Here is a 17433-nt window from a genome sequence, read left to right as displayed (position 1 = left end):
AACATCCTCACTTGAAATTTAACAGCAAGAATGAACCTTACCCTTTGATTCATGTAGAAAACTTGCTTCAACAGTGACCTATCTGCCTAGCACACATACAATTTGAAATATTATCCCATTCTTTGCTAAAGATTTCAGTCAGTGAAACTACAAGGAGCTATCCAGTGCAGTCTTCTTGAGGGGAGCCCAGATTTAATAGACCTCTGGGATCTAGCTGAATCATTCCAGGACATTAGTTTGTATATAATAATTCCATTTCTTGGTTGGACTGGCTCTGCTCTTGCTTTTAAAAGGTCTAACTCTTGCTTAATTCAAGTTTTCAGCCTGAGGTCAGTCAGTTTGGTCATGTCATTTGGAGCTATTCATTTTCTCCATCTGTCTTGAGCAGGTCCTCTACCCTGCTTAACACAAGCACAGCTACCCACCCCATGTCTAACCAAAGACACTGGTCACTGAATGAGGGGTTGTGTTGGCTTTCTTTTTTAGAATTGGGGATAATTAACTTCAACCATTCACTTGTGACTTTGGGAGAATGAATACGTTATCTTGCAAAAAATGTTTTTTTTGACAGAAATGTTTTCTGTGTTGCCACCTTACCCCCAATGCAGAAATTTTATGAAATATGTGAAAGTGTTGATAAGCAGGCAGTGGTCACTTACTACCATATATTCCTTCAGCTCCTTTATGGCTTCTGTTGATCTCTTGGTAGCCCTCCACAATTTGTTTTGTCATTGTCTGCTCATTAGTTTTGGAGGGATGTCCTGATATTTGCAGTCTCCTGGTGGTCTCTGTTCCCTGTTCTCTGTTCACTGTGGTCTTCACAGTGTTCCATGACCTATGCAATGCTTTATACAAATTCCTTTCTTGATACAGAAAATTATATTTAGCGCTAATAAGAATCCCAATCAATTGAAGGGAAATGACAGCAAATGACACGATTTAGACTGCAACTGGTTAAATCTGAATAGAGTTACAACACCAATTAAAAAGGAGTATGCAAACATATGCAACCAAGGCATTCACTATTTTATCTATCTATTTTGGATGGAGTAGCAGAAAGATAAGTGCTAACCTGCAGGTTAATAATAATTACTCTGACCCACTATCTGATACCCGGGTCAATCTGTGAGGCACCTTCAGGCCAAGGTTAACTCTGCCATGTTGGTCCATCTGAGCACTATCCAAGGTCTTGTTTACTAGCTGCCATTAGATGCTACAACATAAACTCTGGCTAGGCTAGGTTTTATTCTGTCACTTAATATATTAAATTTTAATTTGATTATTTTACTGTTTCATCTTGAGTTTATTCTGTGTAGTTTTTTTGTATCAGCTACTAATATTGTAGTCTCCCCTTTTGAACTAATTTTTATTTGTTCAGCTTTAATTACTGTTCTGTACTTTGCACTAAACAAGTTTTTTAACCATTTGGGTTGTGCAAGGTATGATGATGGTGTTTTGAAGTTTAAAGGGAAAAAGTGTCATGACATTTAGCACGATGGTAAATTGTACAAATAATGTGTCCCAATGTACTTTGCACGTTCATGCCTTTATTAATTTCTTTATACATCTTAGATTAAGAAGTTGTGAGCTGACCTTCCAGTCTTGATGAGAACAGGCGATTCTGCCCAATATAACTCACCAATCTTTATCCACCTAATTTCTGCAAAATAACACCAAGTTGACTTTTGAAAGACTAATAACTTACTCTTTACTACATTACTTGGTAATTTATTCTATGTGTGAATGGTTCTCTGTGTGAAGAAAAACTGAAAATCAACCAGTGTTCTTATTGAAGAACTCAATATAGATCAGCAGGGATTCCCGGTATAAATTCCTTTTTTATTATGTTTATTGAATTTATTAAAGCAAGTAACATTCCATACAAATAAGTCAAACTTAACAAAACTAAATTCAATTCAACCCCCACCCAAGAGAAAGAGAGGAAGACCAACAGCCAGAGTAAAACTAAGGGTAGAAAAGAGAAAACAATCCCTTTCCCCCTAACACAAAAGCTTATTCTAAAAATGTTTATTAGATCCTGCCAAGTTTTAAAAATGTTTGGAACAGATCCTCTTAGTGAGAATTTGAACAATATCAGTTACCCATCGACTTAAATGAGGTGGACTAGGATTCTTCTAGTTGAGCAAGGTAAGTATACATGCTAATAGTGAAGTAAAGGCAATTAGTTTGTCTTTCTCCACTTTAAGCCCATCTGGGAGTACACCAAACTCAGCTGTTAATGGATTAGGAATGATTGTGACACCATGGCTGTCTGATAGGCATTTAATGATTTTGATCCAGAATGATGTTAATCTGGTACATGCCCAAAACATACAGCACAATGAAGCTGGAGCTCGTTTGCAACGTTGACAGGTTGGATCTTGCCCAGGAAACATTTTGCACAATTTTAAATGAGATAGATGTGCTCGATTAAAGATTTTAAGTTGAATAAATGTATGCTTTGTGCAAATGGAGCTAGAGTGAATTCTGCGCATGAGTGCCTTCCAATCCTTTTCTGAAATGTTGAGTAACAGGTCCTTGTCCCACTGGACTTTGGGATCGTTAAAAGAAAGGGACTTTAAAATGATTTTATATATTATAGAAATGCTGTCAGAGTCCTCAAGACTGATCAATATATCTTCTGGAATAGAAGTAGTTGGGAGGTGTAAATTCCCTATGCTTAAAAACTTGAATTGTGCCACGTAGTTCTCTCCATTTACTTAAATGGAACAGGATCAATTCCTCCAATTGTTCCTCATAGTTCAAACCTAGTTGCAATTCTTAGGACTTTTTCTAGTGCTATTATGTCTTTTTTTTTTTTCTGCTCTGGAGACTAAAACTCCACACAGAACTCCTGGTGAGAGTTTGCCAGTATGCTATATACCTTAAGCTTAATATCCTGACTTGAACACTACACATCATGCTATACATCCCATTAGCCTTCTCGATAACTTCTTCACATTAAGTGTCCACGTTGTGATAAAGGTGATAATATTCTCTTTTAAAATTGCCCATGACTGTGTTTTATATTAGTCACAATGCTGATATATACTGTAAATGGATTTACTCAAAACGAAGTCCAAAGCAACGATATGATTAAAAATGAACTTGAGTTACTATACATTAAATGATACAGCTCTGAGAGGATTATGGTTAAAATGACTGTCAAACAAAAAGTAAACATCTCTAAGCATTATAGTTCATCTGTATTTATACTGCAGTGTTAGCTAGAACACACATAGTTTTAGTGATACTCTGAATGGTGGCTGCTGATATTCCAACATCTGCCTACTTTATTTCTCACTGCGGTTTAGAGAAAATATTGACAAGTATGCAAAATACTCCTGTTTAAATGCAAATTACATATATGTGTTGTTTTAAAATCATAATTAGACTTCAAAGGCCTGAATATGCTATGGAAGGTCATTATTTCTGTATTGGTTTTCGACCAAAAAGTACATGTTTTCATTTCAGGCATAAAGCAGCTTTAAATTTTTGATCTGCATTTGTCTTCAACTGAAAACAGAAAAAAATAGTGTCCGTCTCTAATCTACTGAGGGTGTGAGAGTATTTAAGTTGGAGAGGTTGTTTTATTAACTCAAGCTAGGTAGCTGTGCTTAGCTCACTGTAACAAGCACAGTTTCACAAATACAAATTAGGAAGTTGCTTATTTAAACTGCATACTTACTCAAATCTTGCACTTATCCTTAACAACATATTAAATCACATTGAATTAATTCTTCTATACACATCACTCAAAAATGTTGATCTAGAAAATTAAAAGTTTAAAACCAAAAACATATGAAATTTACAAAATATAAATAAATGTTAACTAATTATGCAACCATTTAACAAACATTTATTTGGAATAAATGTTTTCCTGGAGCAGAGTTTGAGTCCTTTACTCCATCTTCTTATATTCATTTGATTATACTTTTAGTCTGTACTTTTTAACAGGGACTATGTGAAGAATGACTGTCTAACTTTAGATCCAAAAATGTAGGTTTATAGCAGGGAGAGTTTCAGTCATAATTTTGGCCTTGTGTCCCACTTAGAGCAGCAGCAAGGCTTCAGTTTTAACGTAATAACACTGAAAGTGTGCCAGGTTAGTTTATCTTTCCTAAAATGGAAAGGCAAAAATTAAAGGTAAGTCACCACAGGTTCAGTTATATACTGTACAACGTCTACAAATCCAAATAGCTTCAGGCTTAGTTCTTTGCTCATTTTTTCCATCCAATAGCCTTTATTTTTAATCCATGCGGTATATAACTATTTTGCATTATGCAAGACTTCCATGTGTTCCAGCTTCATTATGGATCAAAGCTGATAAAGAGTGATCAAACACTAATAAATGCTTGCATTAATCTGACTGCCTGTAGAAAAGCAGCAGTAGCATGAAAAATCTACCTAGGGTAGTAGATAAGCTTCAGTTGGAATCAAATCCACTCTATTATAAACACTGCACAGAACGGACAACTCAAAAAGCAGTGGACCTATTGCTCAGATTTAATTGATAATTACTAAACAGAATAAGAGCATTACAGAGGACATTAACACATACCGCAGTTATGGAAGGCTTCTTCCCATCACCTGCTGGGGGGTGTGTTACATCAGCTCCGAGAAAAATGACAGGTTGCTGGAATACTGCAGATCTGTAACAAGATTTAAATAAAAAAAAAATTAATAAATATATTCAGTACAGGCAAGACAACACAGCCAATATTTTCTATTTTAGCCACAGGTGAAGTTCTACTATATACTCACCGTTGGTGTGGGACCAGGATGTTGTTAATTCCACCCAGTTTGACATTGATTTTCAGGCAGAGGTTGGACAGGGTCTGTGGGGAAGTCTTTACCACATTCTTTACCTGCACACACTGAGTGGCCATCCCAAGTAGAGTGTCTCCAACCCGCTTGACCTCCGCTAATAAAGGAGGGAGACAGAATGGAGTAATAAGAAATAAAGACAGAAATGGGCAAGCTATGAATGTTCTATGGACCCACTCTTACCATACACAGGTGTCTTGCCAGGCAAGATGACTATGATGAGTTGCAGTCCCGAATAGGTGTTTTTCAGGTGACGGAACATGGGCTCCACACTATCAGCACCCTGTGCATACTTACAGAAGCAGGGTTGTCCCTGGATAGGCATGCCAGCATCCTTTGAAATCTTGCGAAGTTGGTCTGTAAAATTCCTAAGTGGTAGGTGACAGGCCAAACAAGATAGAAACAAGATGACAGTGATTAGCTGCAGTTTATCTTGAGGAAGAAGTCCCTTTAATAGCCCACAACAACTGTCCTTAACCAAACAGTATCAAAAACAAAAAATAAATAAAACCCTGACTTACTTGAGAACCTCTTCCCGACATTGTTTCTGTGGTGCAAAGCAGGCGATAGCCCATACCTTGATCTCAATACCATTGTAGAACTGCTTTCCTCTCATGTCCCAAACACCCTGATTCGGAGTGGCAATTGCCCTGTTCTGTGAGAAAAGTGGAAATTAAGGTATATGAACTTTGTGACAGAATAGACTCTGAAAAGATTAACTTTAGATACAATGAGGAGAACAGACTTGGGACGTCTCCAGGCTAAAATAGTCACTGCAGTATAGCAATAAGGGCTGTACCAACATCACATAAAAACCACACTCTTATGTAAACATGATAATAGGGGCAAGGATGGACATTTATTGATCACTAGTCATTTAGCCCGTTACAATAACGGGTGCTAGAACAGTAGTGCATAAACATTAGTAGGAACAGTCTATATTAAATGGCAAGGGACTTTGACCTCATTCTTTTTGTTGGTCGTATTTTTCTTTCTTTCAGCCTTTCTTTTGTTGATGTTTACTTGCTGAGCTGACCGTTCTTCGTGGGCTGCTGCTGTGTATTGTGTGTCTTTAATTTTCTGTGACAGTAATACTGTCTTGTACGGCTCTATTCAATAAGGGCGCGCACAAAAAGGCGAGCTTCAAAAGGGCGACCTCAATTGAGCGCGGCGAATAAAGGCATTCGTAGATAATTTAGTTCAAATGGCTCTGGAATATGTGAAGAGCAACAAAGGTGCGGATCTTTATTTACGCGTGCCTTTATTCGCTGCGCCCAATTGAGGTCGCCCTTTTGAGGCTCGCCTTTTTGTGTGCGCCCTTATTGAAGGATGCCTGTGCGCGCCCTTATCGAAGGATACTGTCTTGTACGTCTGCTGGCTTGTACGTCCGTAATGTACCTTTAATTTTCTCTGGTGGTAATACAGGTGTGCGCGTCGGTAATGTGCCTTTAATCTTCTCTGACAGTAATACTGGCTTGTATGTGACTGTAATATGCATTACTGTATTGTGTACCTTTAATTTCCTCTCACAGTAATACTGGTTTGTATTTCCGTAAAACGCCTCTAACTTTCTCTGACAGTAATATTGCGCATTGCACCGTGCCCCGCGCATGGTCACTTCATGGAGAAGACACCCACACACGGACACCTGGACGCACATAGGGATTTTATATATATAGATAATAAATAATTTCAGTTAATTCTATTTCTTCTCAATGTAAGTTCTGTCACAAAATGATTAACTGAATGATTCAGTAGAGGCAAAGGTCAAATATGCAAGATTGTGGTTTACCATTTAGCCTACTCAGGAATACTACTTGTTTTACAGAGGATGACAATACTGCTGGACAAAATTCTTTAGACTAAAACACAATTTAATCTTTGTCACATTTATTCTATTTGCCCTAATTTTATTAAAAAGTTAAAAATGTATATAACTGATGAAAACAACCCTCTTATTTATATATAAAAAACCACATGTTGTACATATACGAGTATTTTCTCCCACAGTGCAAATACACTGTTACGTTACATGCTGACAATAAATTTGCCCAGTATGAGAAAGCAAAGACCGTTTGAGTATTCTCAGCAGTGAACTTGCATCCACCCAAACTTTTTTGCTGCCAGTATTACAAAGACAGGGTCCAGCAATGGATAAGCTGCTTTAGACAATGTGTTACAGGGTCACTGTGTCTTGAATTAAGCACAAGTAGTTTCCTACATGTTGGCATTGCCACTGTGCCATACCTCTCCTAATAGAATAAAGTCCTGAATTTAGCCATGTTCAAAGCAAAAATATGGGGCTGTGTGAGCACTGTGTCAATATGCAAAATTTACAATTTTTATTGTCTTATTAGCCAGTAGCTTTTGGACAAGATTTTTGCATGTTGACAAAGTGTTTTGCTGCCATAAGCTACACATTTTACCAAATCATCTCTAAACTTGAATGTTGAAATAATTTATAGGTTATTTACTTTGAAAAATAAAGTCTTAAGTGGCCATACTGTAGTATTCCATCAAAACAGGGTCCACTTTCAATAAAAAGTACAAAAGGACTGCTCAGTTTGTAAAAATAAATAAATAAATAACAATTCAAACTAGGCTGCAATAAGTAGACAATGTACAGCATCCATAATTTTTAATAGGTTTCAAAATGAGACTCATTTAATTCTGCGTATTTGTTTAATCATTAATCACCTTAATGTTATTTGAAAATCATTTTCTTCTTCCAGCATTCACTGCCAAAACATTTTCTTGATATATTCTATATATGTGGTCTCTGCTGCAATTTACATCAAAATGTAAATTTTGGCCCATGTCCCCAACTATGGTATCATTGCAATTATTCAGATTACCCTCAAGAGGATCCTTAAAATAAAGAATTGTTAAGGGAGGTTGTGTGGGTTCCGTTTTTTTTACCAACAGATTTTTGGAAAAAAAAGGTTGTAATGCTGTACTGCCTACTGGAAAAACAAAAGAGGCAAAATGCATTTTGGACTACAGTAATCCCTCCTCCATCGCGGGGGTTGCGTTCCAGAGCCACCCGTGAAATAAGAAAATCCGCGAAGTAGAAACCATATGTTTATATGGTTATTTTTATATTCTCATGCTTAGGTCACAGATTTGCGCAGAAACACAGGAGGTTGTTGAGAGACAGGAACGTTATTCAAACACTGCAAACAAACATTTGTCTCTTTTTCAAAAGTTTAAACTGTGCTCAATGACAAGACAGAGATGACAGTTCAGTCTCACAATTAAAAGAATGCAAACATATCTTCCTCTTCAAAGGAGCAAAAAAATCAATAGGGCTGTTTGGCTTGTAAGTATGCGAAGCACCGCGGCACAAAGCTGTTGAAGGCGGCAGCTCACACCCCCTCCGTCAGGAGCAGACAAGAGAGTGAGAGTGTGAGAGAGACAGATAAAAAAATCAATACGTGCCCTTTGAGCTTTTAAGTATGCGAAGCACCGTGCAGCATAGTTAAAAGCTGCACACAGAAGGTAGCAACGTGAAGATAATCTTTCAGCATTTTCAGACGAGCGTCCGTATCGTCTAGGTGTGCGAACAGCCCCCCTGCTCACACCCCCTACGTCAGGATCACAGATAGTCAGCGCAAGAGAGAGAGAAAGAAAAGTAAGTTGGGTAGCTTCTCAGCCATCTGCCAATAGCGTCCCTTGTATGAAATCAACTGGGCAAACCAACTGAGGAAGCATGTACCAGAAATTAAAAGACCCATTATCCTCAGAAACCCGCGAAGCAGCGAAAAATTCGCGATATGTATTTAAATAAGCTTACATATAAAATCCGCGATGGAGTGAAGCCACGAAAGGCGAAGCGCGATATAGCGAGGGATTACTGTATAGTGATGTTAGCACTCTACAAGTTCTTACCCTTCCTCCATACTGAAGAATTGGTGCTGGAAGCACTCTACCCGTCACTTCTGCCATATCATCCTTCACTTTCACTCCAAACTCCTGAATGTAGGGATCTAGGTTATAGCTGGCATTCTTCATCTAAAGAAGCGGGAAAACACATTAGAATTAGTGACACAGTTCATTTGACAATGCTTGTTACAAAAAGGAATATGATGCACAACATCCATCCATCCATTTTCCAACCCGCTGAATCTGAACACAGGGTCACGGCGGTCTGCTGGAGCCAATCCCAGCCAACACAGGGCACAAGGCAGGAACTAATCCCGGGCAGGGTGCCAACCCACCGCAGGACACATACAAACACACCCACACACCAAGCACACACTAGGGCCAATTTAGAATCACCAATCCACCTAACTTGCATGTTTTTGGACTGTGGGAGGAAACCGGAGCGCCCAGAGGAAACCCACACAGACACGGGGATAACATGCAAACTCCACGCAGGGAGGACCCGGGAAGCGAACCCAGGTCTCCTAACTGCGAGGTAGCAGCGCTACCACTGCGCCACCGTGCCGCCCATGATGCACAACATACTGAATTAAATTTAAAAAACCTTCATCAACAACCCATATGTTATAAGGACTGTCTTACCAACATACTGTGTTATTTACTGTATGGCTACTAATCACAAAACCCCAACTCACCAGCCGGCTGATCTCTTCTTGCCGGTCAGGAGCTGAACGAGCTGTTGCCTTAATCATGGTTGATGTCTGATTATCAGTCAGTTTCTTGATACACCGCTGCCCGGCGACAATGTTACAGACCTGTAGGATACAACACAATCAGTCACTCACTCTAATGAAGTGTCACATTAACCTCAGTGGTGAATTTCTTACCTCCAGGGGCAGGTATGTGTGTTTCTGCTCCTGTCCCACCTGCAGACAGGGCAAATGAGGATATTTTAGCTGCAGATTGTACTTTTGTTTGAAGTATTGAGCTACTGTGCACTCAACTGTTTGCCCACTCTCCAGCTGTAGTGGAAATCTAGGAGGAGGATGTGGATGTTAGCTTTGTATAGATCCAATGATATATTAAAATATGATAGAACTCTGTACATTACATGGAGGAACATTGACATGCAAGAATTTAACAAATCAACTTTTAAAACTCCACCTCAATTTTTCACTAAAACTTAAAGTGTACAATGCATAAAAATTTATTTTTGTAAAAGTCTTGGACCTGCCTAATATTCTGCAGGTCCCTCTCATTTTGCAAAAAAAAAAAAAAAAAAAACCTCTGACCCATCGAGGCATGGACTTCACAAGACCTCTAAAGGTGTCCTGTGGTATCTGGCACCAAGACATTAACAGCAGATCCTTTAAGTCCTGTAAGCTACAAGGTGGGGCAATGGATCAGACTTGTTTTTCCAGCACATCCCACAACTACTTGATCAAATTGAGATCTGGCGAATTTGGAGACCAAGTAAACCCTTGAACTCTCTATCACATTCCTCAAACCATTCCTAAACAATTTTTGTAGTGTTGCACGGCTCATTATCCTGTTGTAAGAGGCTAATGCCATCAGGGAATACCATTGCCATGAAGGGGTGTATGTGGTCTACAACAGTGTATGCTTAGGTTAAGCAGCATCAATTTAAAAAGCTGGTTTCATTTTAACCTAATATTAGTTGGGAGAAATCACCATCATTAAAGTGAATTTTACCTAAATTTCTATACAGTTTTCAGGGCATTGCAGTGTTTTTTAAATAAATTTGTTTTGCCATTATTGTAAACATACAGACATAAACAGGGCAGAGCAAGAATAAGAGTACATCTGTTCTATCTTTAAACTTCTCCACACTTACGTCTGGTGACTGGCTGGACGTCTGGTCACATTGCACACACGATATTTCCGCTTCATCTGTCCACAGTGCGTCACCTCCACCTTCAGCCCTAGTAATATAAGGCAAGGAGAATCAAGAGTCACCAATTAAAATCTTAAAAGGGTTTAAGGGACATCACCAGTCAGCGCTATACTCCAATTCTTATAATATTCCTCTGCAATGAGGTGACATTAACATTCCCAGTTACTAATTAGATTGCCACAGGATCTCAGAACCTGAACCTAATGAGAAAAGTGTAGCTCTCTAAACAAAGGTTTGCTTCAATCCAATTCCAAGCAAGCTGTGACTACCAGTCTGTTTGAATAACATCCTGTCAATGTGTAGCAAAGATAATTAATGACATGTATATAGTGCTTTTCTAACTACTCAAGAGTTCTTTACATAGAAAGAAGGGAGCCATTTCAACCACCACTAATGTGCAGCATCCACCTGGATGATGAGACAGCTGCCATTTTTGCACCACTATGTTCACCACACATTAGCTATTAGGTGCTGAAGGGGTGAGAGAGAGAAAAACAATTAGAGACAGTTGATGGTTAAAGGGTAGATTAGACAAGGCCATGATGGTCAATTTTGCCAGGATATTGTAGGATACCCTTCTCTTTTCAAAAGATGCCAGAGGTTTTTATGACCATAGACAGTCAGGACCCTGGTTTTACATCGGTGCCAAAGGGCAATGCCATTTTTTATTAGCACAGTTTTTTCATCACTGTGTCCCAGTGCACCATTGCAATGGGATCCACCCACAGACCACAGGGTAAGTACCACCTGATGGCCTCCCCAATACATCTCCCAGAAACCCATGCTTTTCCTAGATGGTCTCCCATCCAAGTATTGGCTGGGCCCAAACATGTTTAGCTTTAGGTGGATTAGCTGTTCATAAGTGCAGGTGGTATGGGTTCAGTTTTCTGTGCACCTTTAATAACATGGTACTGTGAGTGTAGACAGGAGCTTAGGTCTATGAAATAAGGTGGAAAGGCTATCAGGTAGTTTCAATTAATCAGTCTTTTTAAATGATGCTATATAAAAAGTCCATCACAAGGCACTTAACATAGAAAGCTTTTAAATATATTTCAGCAAAGATCTAAAAATAAATAAAGTAAATAAAAATATATGTCAATGCTCATGAGGCATTAGGATACAAATACTCTGTTTGCAACTAAGCAACAAGTTAGCACAGTGATCAAAAATGTCAAATATCACACTCCAGACAGGCAATAAAGTAACTATATATTGATTGTACCTTTATAACAACATTGTGCTGTAATGAAGAGGCTGTATGATGCACATATATAAACAGATGGTAAAGTAACCAAACAGTCTTACTGTAGATTAACAATGAGACAACAATTCCAAACAGCACTCTCTTAATGATTCAATAATAAGGATACATAGAGACAAAGAAATTACTTATGCAACTCTGCAAAAAGGTTCCACGGTATTCAGATATCCTATGTGTAATTTTGTCAACAGGCAACAACATGACCAGATATTCATAAAAAAATCAGCTTTTTGCTTGATCATAAAAATGAAAAATCAATCCAGGATAACTCCTTGATGCCCTCTAGTGTTTATTCTGGCAAGGATATGCTTACATTTTAAAGCAGCAAGGATCTGTTAAATTCCATTTTAAAATGCACAAACAGTACAAAAATTTAGAAATAGTGATACAAGCATGCAATATACAAGTAACATGCAAACCTTTAATCTCCTTTGTAAAGCGTACTCTCTGGGAGTCTGTCAGGGACTTGGGCTGCTCATCAATGTTTCGGATATCCAGAACCTCACACATGAATTCAATCACTGGTTGGGCCTTATAAAATGCTGTGGCAGAGACTGTAAAACAAACAATGAACATGCTATTATTATACAAAGTCATAACATGAAGCTTTTGATTTCAAGATGAAATATTGACTGCATTTTCACAGTGTGGCCACCCTGAACCACAAACTGGTGGCAAATTTAGCAAATGCAATCAATGCAGTTTCAGATTTTCTGCAGTGCTCACATCTGTAAGTACCTGAAACTTCAAAAGTACTGACCAATTGTGAAGAAAAAAAAAAGTAAAGCAGAAATAAGAAAAAAAGCCTGAAACAAATTCTAACACGATGCTGAAACTACTGTATTCATAACTTCATTTCTCCTTCAGTCTCTTGAAGACATAATGTGCTGAAGCATTAACAAAGAAGAAGCTGTTTGCATAAACCTATAAATAGACACAAGACAAACACACACCCTGAACAAGAAAAAAGGAGACTATCACAGCTTTACAAATAGGGAGGTTACTATTTTTGTCTTTAAAATGTTATTTAATTCTCTAGAATATAAATGACAGTAGTTTACACACTTCATTAAAATGATACTACAGGGCCTTTGTGATGCACGTGCTCACCTTATTAAAACTGCGATGACTTTGTATATTCAACAAGACGACTAACAATTCATAGTTTATTTTACTATTTTGGCCTTTGATGGCTCATAACTTATAGATTTACAGTGGCATACCAGATGAAAGATTGAGTTTGTGTACCATTAAAAAGGTTATCTTTCAAATTAAAAAAAAAAAAGCACACTTAAAAGTAGGAGTACCAGTCTTAACTACACAGCATACTTGTTTTCCAGAACAAAACAACTTTACTGTTCTTAACTGAACAGCTGCACAGTTCCAGTTTTTGAATTGTTTTAACATACCTTTGCGTATGTTGAATTCTACAACTATGATCAAAAGACTTGGTTAATGATTTCATGGCATGTCATTGGCCAGGGCAATCTCTTGGCAAGGAGGACGTCGGTAAATGAAGTAAAGTTACAATTATTATATGATTATTTTAACTATCACAAATTCAACCCAATTGTTGACCTTCAAATTTAGGAATCGTTTGTTATATGTCAATGAAACATCACCTTAAGAAACTACATGCTTCATGTTTATTGTGAGGGTGACAGCTTTACTCCACAATATTAAAGCTGACAGCAATTTTAGAAGTACTGTGAAAATAATTTAAAAACAAAAATTTAAAAATCATACTAAATCTAAAATTTCCAAATACAGATCTGCATTTCTGTGGAATCTAATAAAAACAAATGAGATAGACAGTCATGGGTTACATGTTTCAACTTAGAGGACATACAGATTTAAACTACCAGTACATGAGACTGGTGGTTGTAATGACACTAGTTTGAATAAATGAAAACTACAAATACACTAGCCACTTTATTAAGTACACCATGCTTAGAAATGAATGGGAAGCCTTTTTTTTCCCCAGAACAGCCTGAATTCTTTGGGGCATAAATCCAACAACGTGCTGGAAACCAAGGCCTTATGGCTTCTGTTTTTTGCTTACTTGATAGCATCATCCAGCTTCTTAAAGATTTTCAGCCATATATTTATGCTGTTTATGTACATTCATTTTTTGTACATCACCGTCCTAAAGAGCTGTTATTTCTGTATTTATGGCCTTTCTGTTAGCATGAAGCAGTCTGGCAAATTTTACTAAGAACTTTCAAATGAACAAAACTATTAGTCATTGGATTATTTTTTTTGGTTTATATTACTATGCTCTGTAAACAGGAGGCTGTAGTGAGTGAAAAATACAAGGAGGGTTGCATTTCTAACATGCTAAAACCAGCATTCAGCCACTGTCATAGTTGCTTAGGTCACCAGTTTTATCCATTATAATCTTTGGTTGAAGATAATAAAACCACTTGACTATGTCTGCACTTTATATTATACTGTATATTAAATTGCAGCTATACATGACTAGCTGTATACAGGAGCATAATAAAAAGGCCACTAAGTGTGTAAAAGTTGTTTTTCACCAATTAATATTTTTATAGTCTACAAATCATTACCACACATCAATCAGAATACAAAACACTTCTCAATCCAGGCTTCAAGTGCTCTGTTCCTTAAAACAAGCTTTCAGCATTTAGTGTTTGTGATAGAGTTGGAGCACAGATTCTCTCTCAATGTGTGATATATGACTACTTCAGCAACTGAAATGTTAATACACAACAGAGTTAAGCGATTACCCTAGTGTACCTTTCCAGGACTACCTTAGAGCTGTAGCTAAAGTGAGAGAATTGGTTCAGAACTTTGAAGGAGCAGGATGATATGGATTCAGTCATTGCACAGTGAAGATTTACAAAGCAGACTGTGCAAACTTTTGTTTTAATAATCACAACTAATTATGGTGCTCTCTACAGAACATAGTGCCATTTGCATTAGGAATTCCAGCTAACCTTTACACTTCTGTATCGAATTTCCAAATTTCTGACTAAGCAGCAACAAATGATTGGTTTATCAAATAAATGTGATTCAGATGCATTATTAGTCTTTACGGTTAGTCGATCCAGGTATGAAGCATATACTGCTGCTTTGAAAAGTAAATAAAATGTTGTAGTTGTATTAGGGAAAGTGGATTATTTTATAGCAAGGATCCTTTTATTTTCCGTGAACAAGTGGCACCTCCACCTACACAATAATCAGTCTAAACCAGAAAGGGAGTCTTTACAAAGCCAGATATTGCAAATGTAAGTGATCAGCAATCAAGTAATCTTGTAGTGAATGTAGTAAAATGTGTAATTTACAAGTTTCTAGCATCTGAGGTTTATAATGCATATATCTTGTTTCAAGTCAACATGGAATTGCAGTTAACAAAATGTCTTAAAAGCAGCTTAGTTTGTTAAAGTTTAAGTGGTAAAGCATAGTATATACTGCAGTGGCATAGTAAATCCATGTAGAGGGAGCTGAAACCAGTAAACTAGAAGCTAAGTAAACTTGAAATTAAAGACATCCACATCCAATTGAGAAAATGGTTTCAGCGAATATCTGCAGCTACTCCAGCCCTCAAAGAATAGAATGTCCTATTCTTACTTCCGAGGTCTACAAATGTGTTTAAAACTCTCACAGCCTATTTTGACAGCTGTATAGCCAAACAGTGTATAGGACATCTAAGAAGGCACAGATCCAATAAAACATTCAAATAAATGAAAATTTTATACTCAGAATTTTAAAAATCTCTAATTCTGTAACAAAGGTGAAGTTTATCTCAGTGTACAAAAACAGTAGTTAGTACGAAAAAAGTTAGCCATCATTTGAGCCCAAGAGGCTTACAAGTACAGTAAGGAATCTAGGGGTGTTTGTTTAAAAAAAAAAATATATTATATATTATATATATATATATATATATATAAATATAAATGTAAATATAAATCAAGCCTAAAACTAACAAGATGAAAACACTTTGATGGGATCAGTACACATTTGGAGACGTAAGGATTTCCAGAAATATTTGGTGCTTCAGTACCCTTAATTTAGGGGACACCATAAAAAATGCTCACTGGGTATAAGTAGAACCTTATGCTCACAATATTTTGTAATTAATAACACCAGACACTTTGCTGATCCACTAAGTTTCTTCTTCTACACGGGCAAAAACATACTATGATTTACAAATTATTTCTTCAATACTCTTCAGAATGAAAATTATGAAGGTGGGGCCTAATAGCTCAATAAACCCTTTTTAAGATTAGGATAATTCAGGCATCAACGTTTAGACTTAACTGCAGAATGGCTTTCATGAGTTACATATAGCCAACACACCCAAACTGGGAATGATCTGATAAACCGAGCTATGAAATGAGGATGAAAAGCAGGTATCCAAATGAGAGCAAAACACTGCACCAACTGACCTCTACCTAGTATTTTTTCTGGCCAACATGCAATTGATTGATTGAAAGTAATCAACATTCAGAGAAGACTGGCCTTACAAATAGACAACAAAAAGTGTGCAGTTATTGTCTTTCAGAAGCTTGGCTAACCGTTGAAACATCACATGCTTCAATACAGTCTGCTGGCCTGTGTCTTTAGTATGAATTAGACTGTAGACAAACTAAATGACTACAGACCAGCAGCACTTGCTTGAATCACAAACTTAAGAAACTAGTGCTGGGACACATTAAACTGAGTATTTCAGACAGTAATGATCAACGGCAGCTTACATAATATGACCAGTCCATATCCCTTGCACTTCATTCCATCCATCCATCCATCCATACATCCATACATAGATAGATAGATAGATAATAACTGAATCCTGTTTATAGCGTACAACTCAGCATTGCAATTTTGTGTGATGATCACTAAACTAGATTTTGGGACTTCCTAACTTTCTGTCCTCAGTACATATGGACTGGCAGCATCATATTGTGCATGTTAACCCTTAACACGGGCACAGCACAGCTGACTCAGTGGTGCCAGGATAAAAATCTCCACTGTAAGGTCAGGAAAACTTAAAGATCATCATCAAATACTTGAGAGAGCAAAAAAACAGACCACATTTCCATCTATGTTAGGGTAGTTATACAGTTGAAAGGGACAGCAGTTTTAAATTTGATATAGAACTGAAGAGGGCACAACACAATTTGGTTACTGTCAAGAAAACTTACAAAAGCCTTTGCTTCCACAGACATTTGAGGAAAGCATGGATTTCCTCCACCTGTTCTTACTAACTTCTAAAGGGGCACAGTTGGGTCCATCATCACTGGCTGTACAACATCCTGGTAAGACACCTTAATTGGCTCAACTACATCAACTACATAAAGCACAACATGCCACTTCCTTAAGGCTGGTTTACACTTTATGCACCCGAGCTGGGAGAGAGGGCCACGAGGTTATAAAAAAAATGTGGGTGCCAGGAAAGTTAACAAAGGGCTGAATATGACTCAACAGGTCATCGAAATGTAAGCAATACATGAAAAAATATTTAAAATGCATCAGCTCATCATGTACGTCCCCCCCATGAGAACAGGACATTCACCCTTCTTTC

General features: G+C 37.5%; 1 protein-coding gene across 1 annotated transcript in view; it reads right to left on the bottom strand.

Moving 5' to 3' along the window:
- ago1 (argonaute RISC component 1) overlaps nucleotides 1–17433 on the bottom strand; it is a 39937-nt gene that overhangs the window by 11582 nt on the left and 10922 nt on the right. Inside the window, exons 6-14 of the mRNA XM_028818788.2 lie at nucleotides 12305–12439; nucleotides 10565–10652; nucleotides 9597–9744; nucleotides 9405–9524; nucleotides 8716–8838; nucleotides 5349–5482; nucleotides 5011–5195; nucleotides 4765–4924; nucleotides 4562–4652 (exon numbers count right to left, since the gene is read on the bottom strand). Of these exons, the coding sequence (XP_028674621.1) occupies nucleotides 4562–4652; nucleotides 4765–4924; nucleotides 5011–5195; nucleotides 5349–5482; nucleotides 8716–8838; nucleotides 9405–9524; nucleotides 9597–9744; nucleotides 10565–10652; nucleotides 12305–12439 (1184 nt within the window). The remainder of the gene's footprint in view (nucleotides 1–4561; nucleotides 4653–4764; nucleotides 4925–5010; nucleotides 5196–5348; nucleotides 5483–8715; nucleotides 8839–9404; nucleotides 9525–9596; nucleotides 9745–10564; nucleotides 10653–12304; nucleotides 12440–17433) is intronic.

Source organism: Erpetoichthys calabaricus, chromosome 14 (assembly GCF_900747795.2).
Source record: "Erpetoichthys calabaricus chromosome 14, fErpCal1.3, whole genome shotgun sequence".
Classification (NCBI taxonomy): Eukaryota; Metazoa; Chordata; class Cladistia; order Polypteriformes; family Polypteridae; genus Erpetoichthys; species Erpetoichthys calabaricus.
Note: the sequence above shows the minus strand (reverse complement) of the source record. Positions and strands in the feature narration are given on the sequence as shown.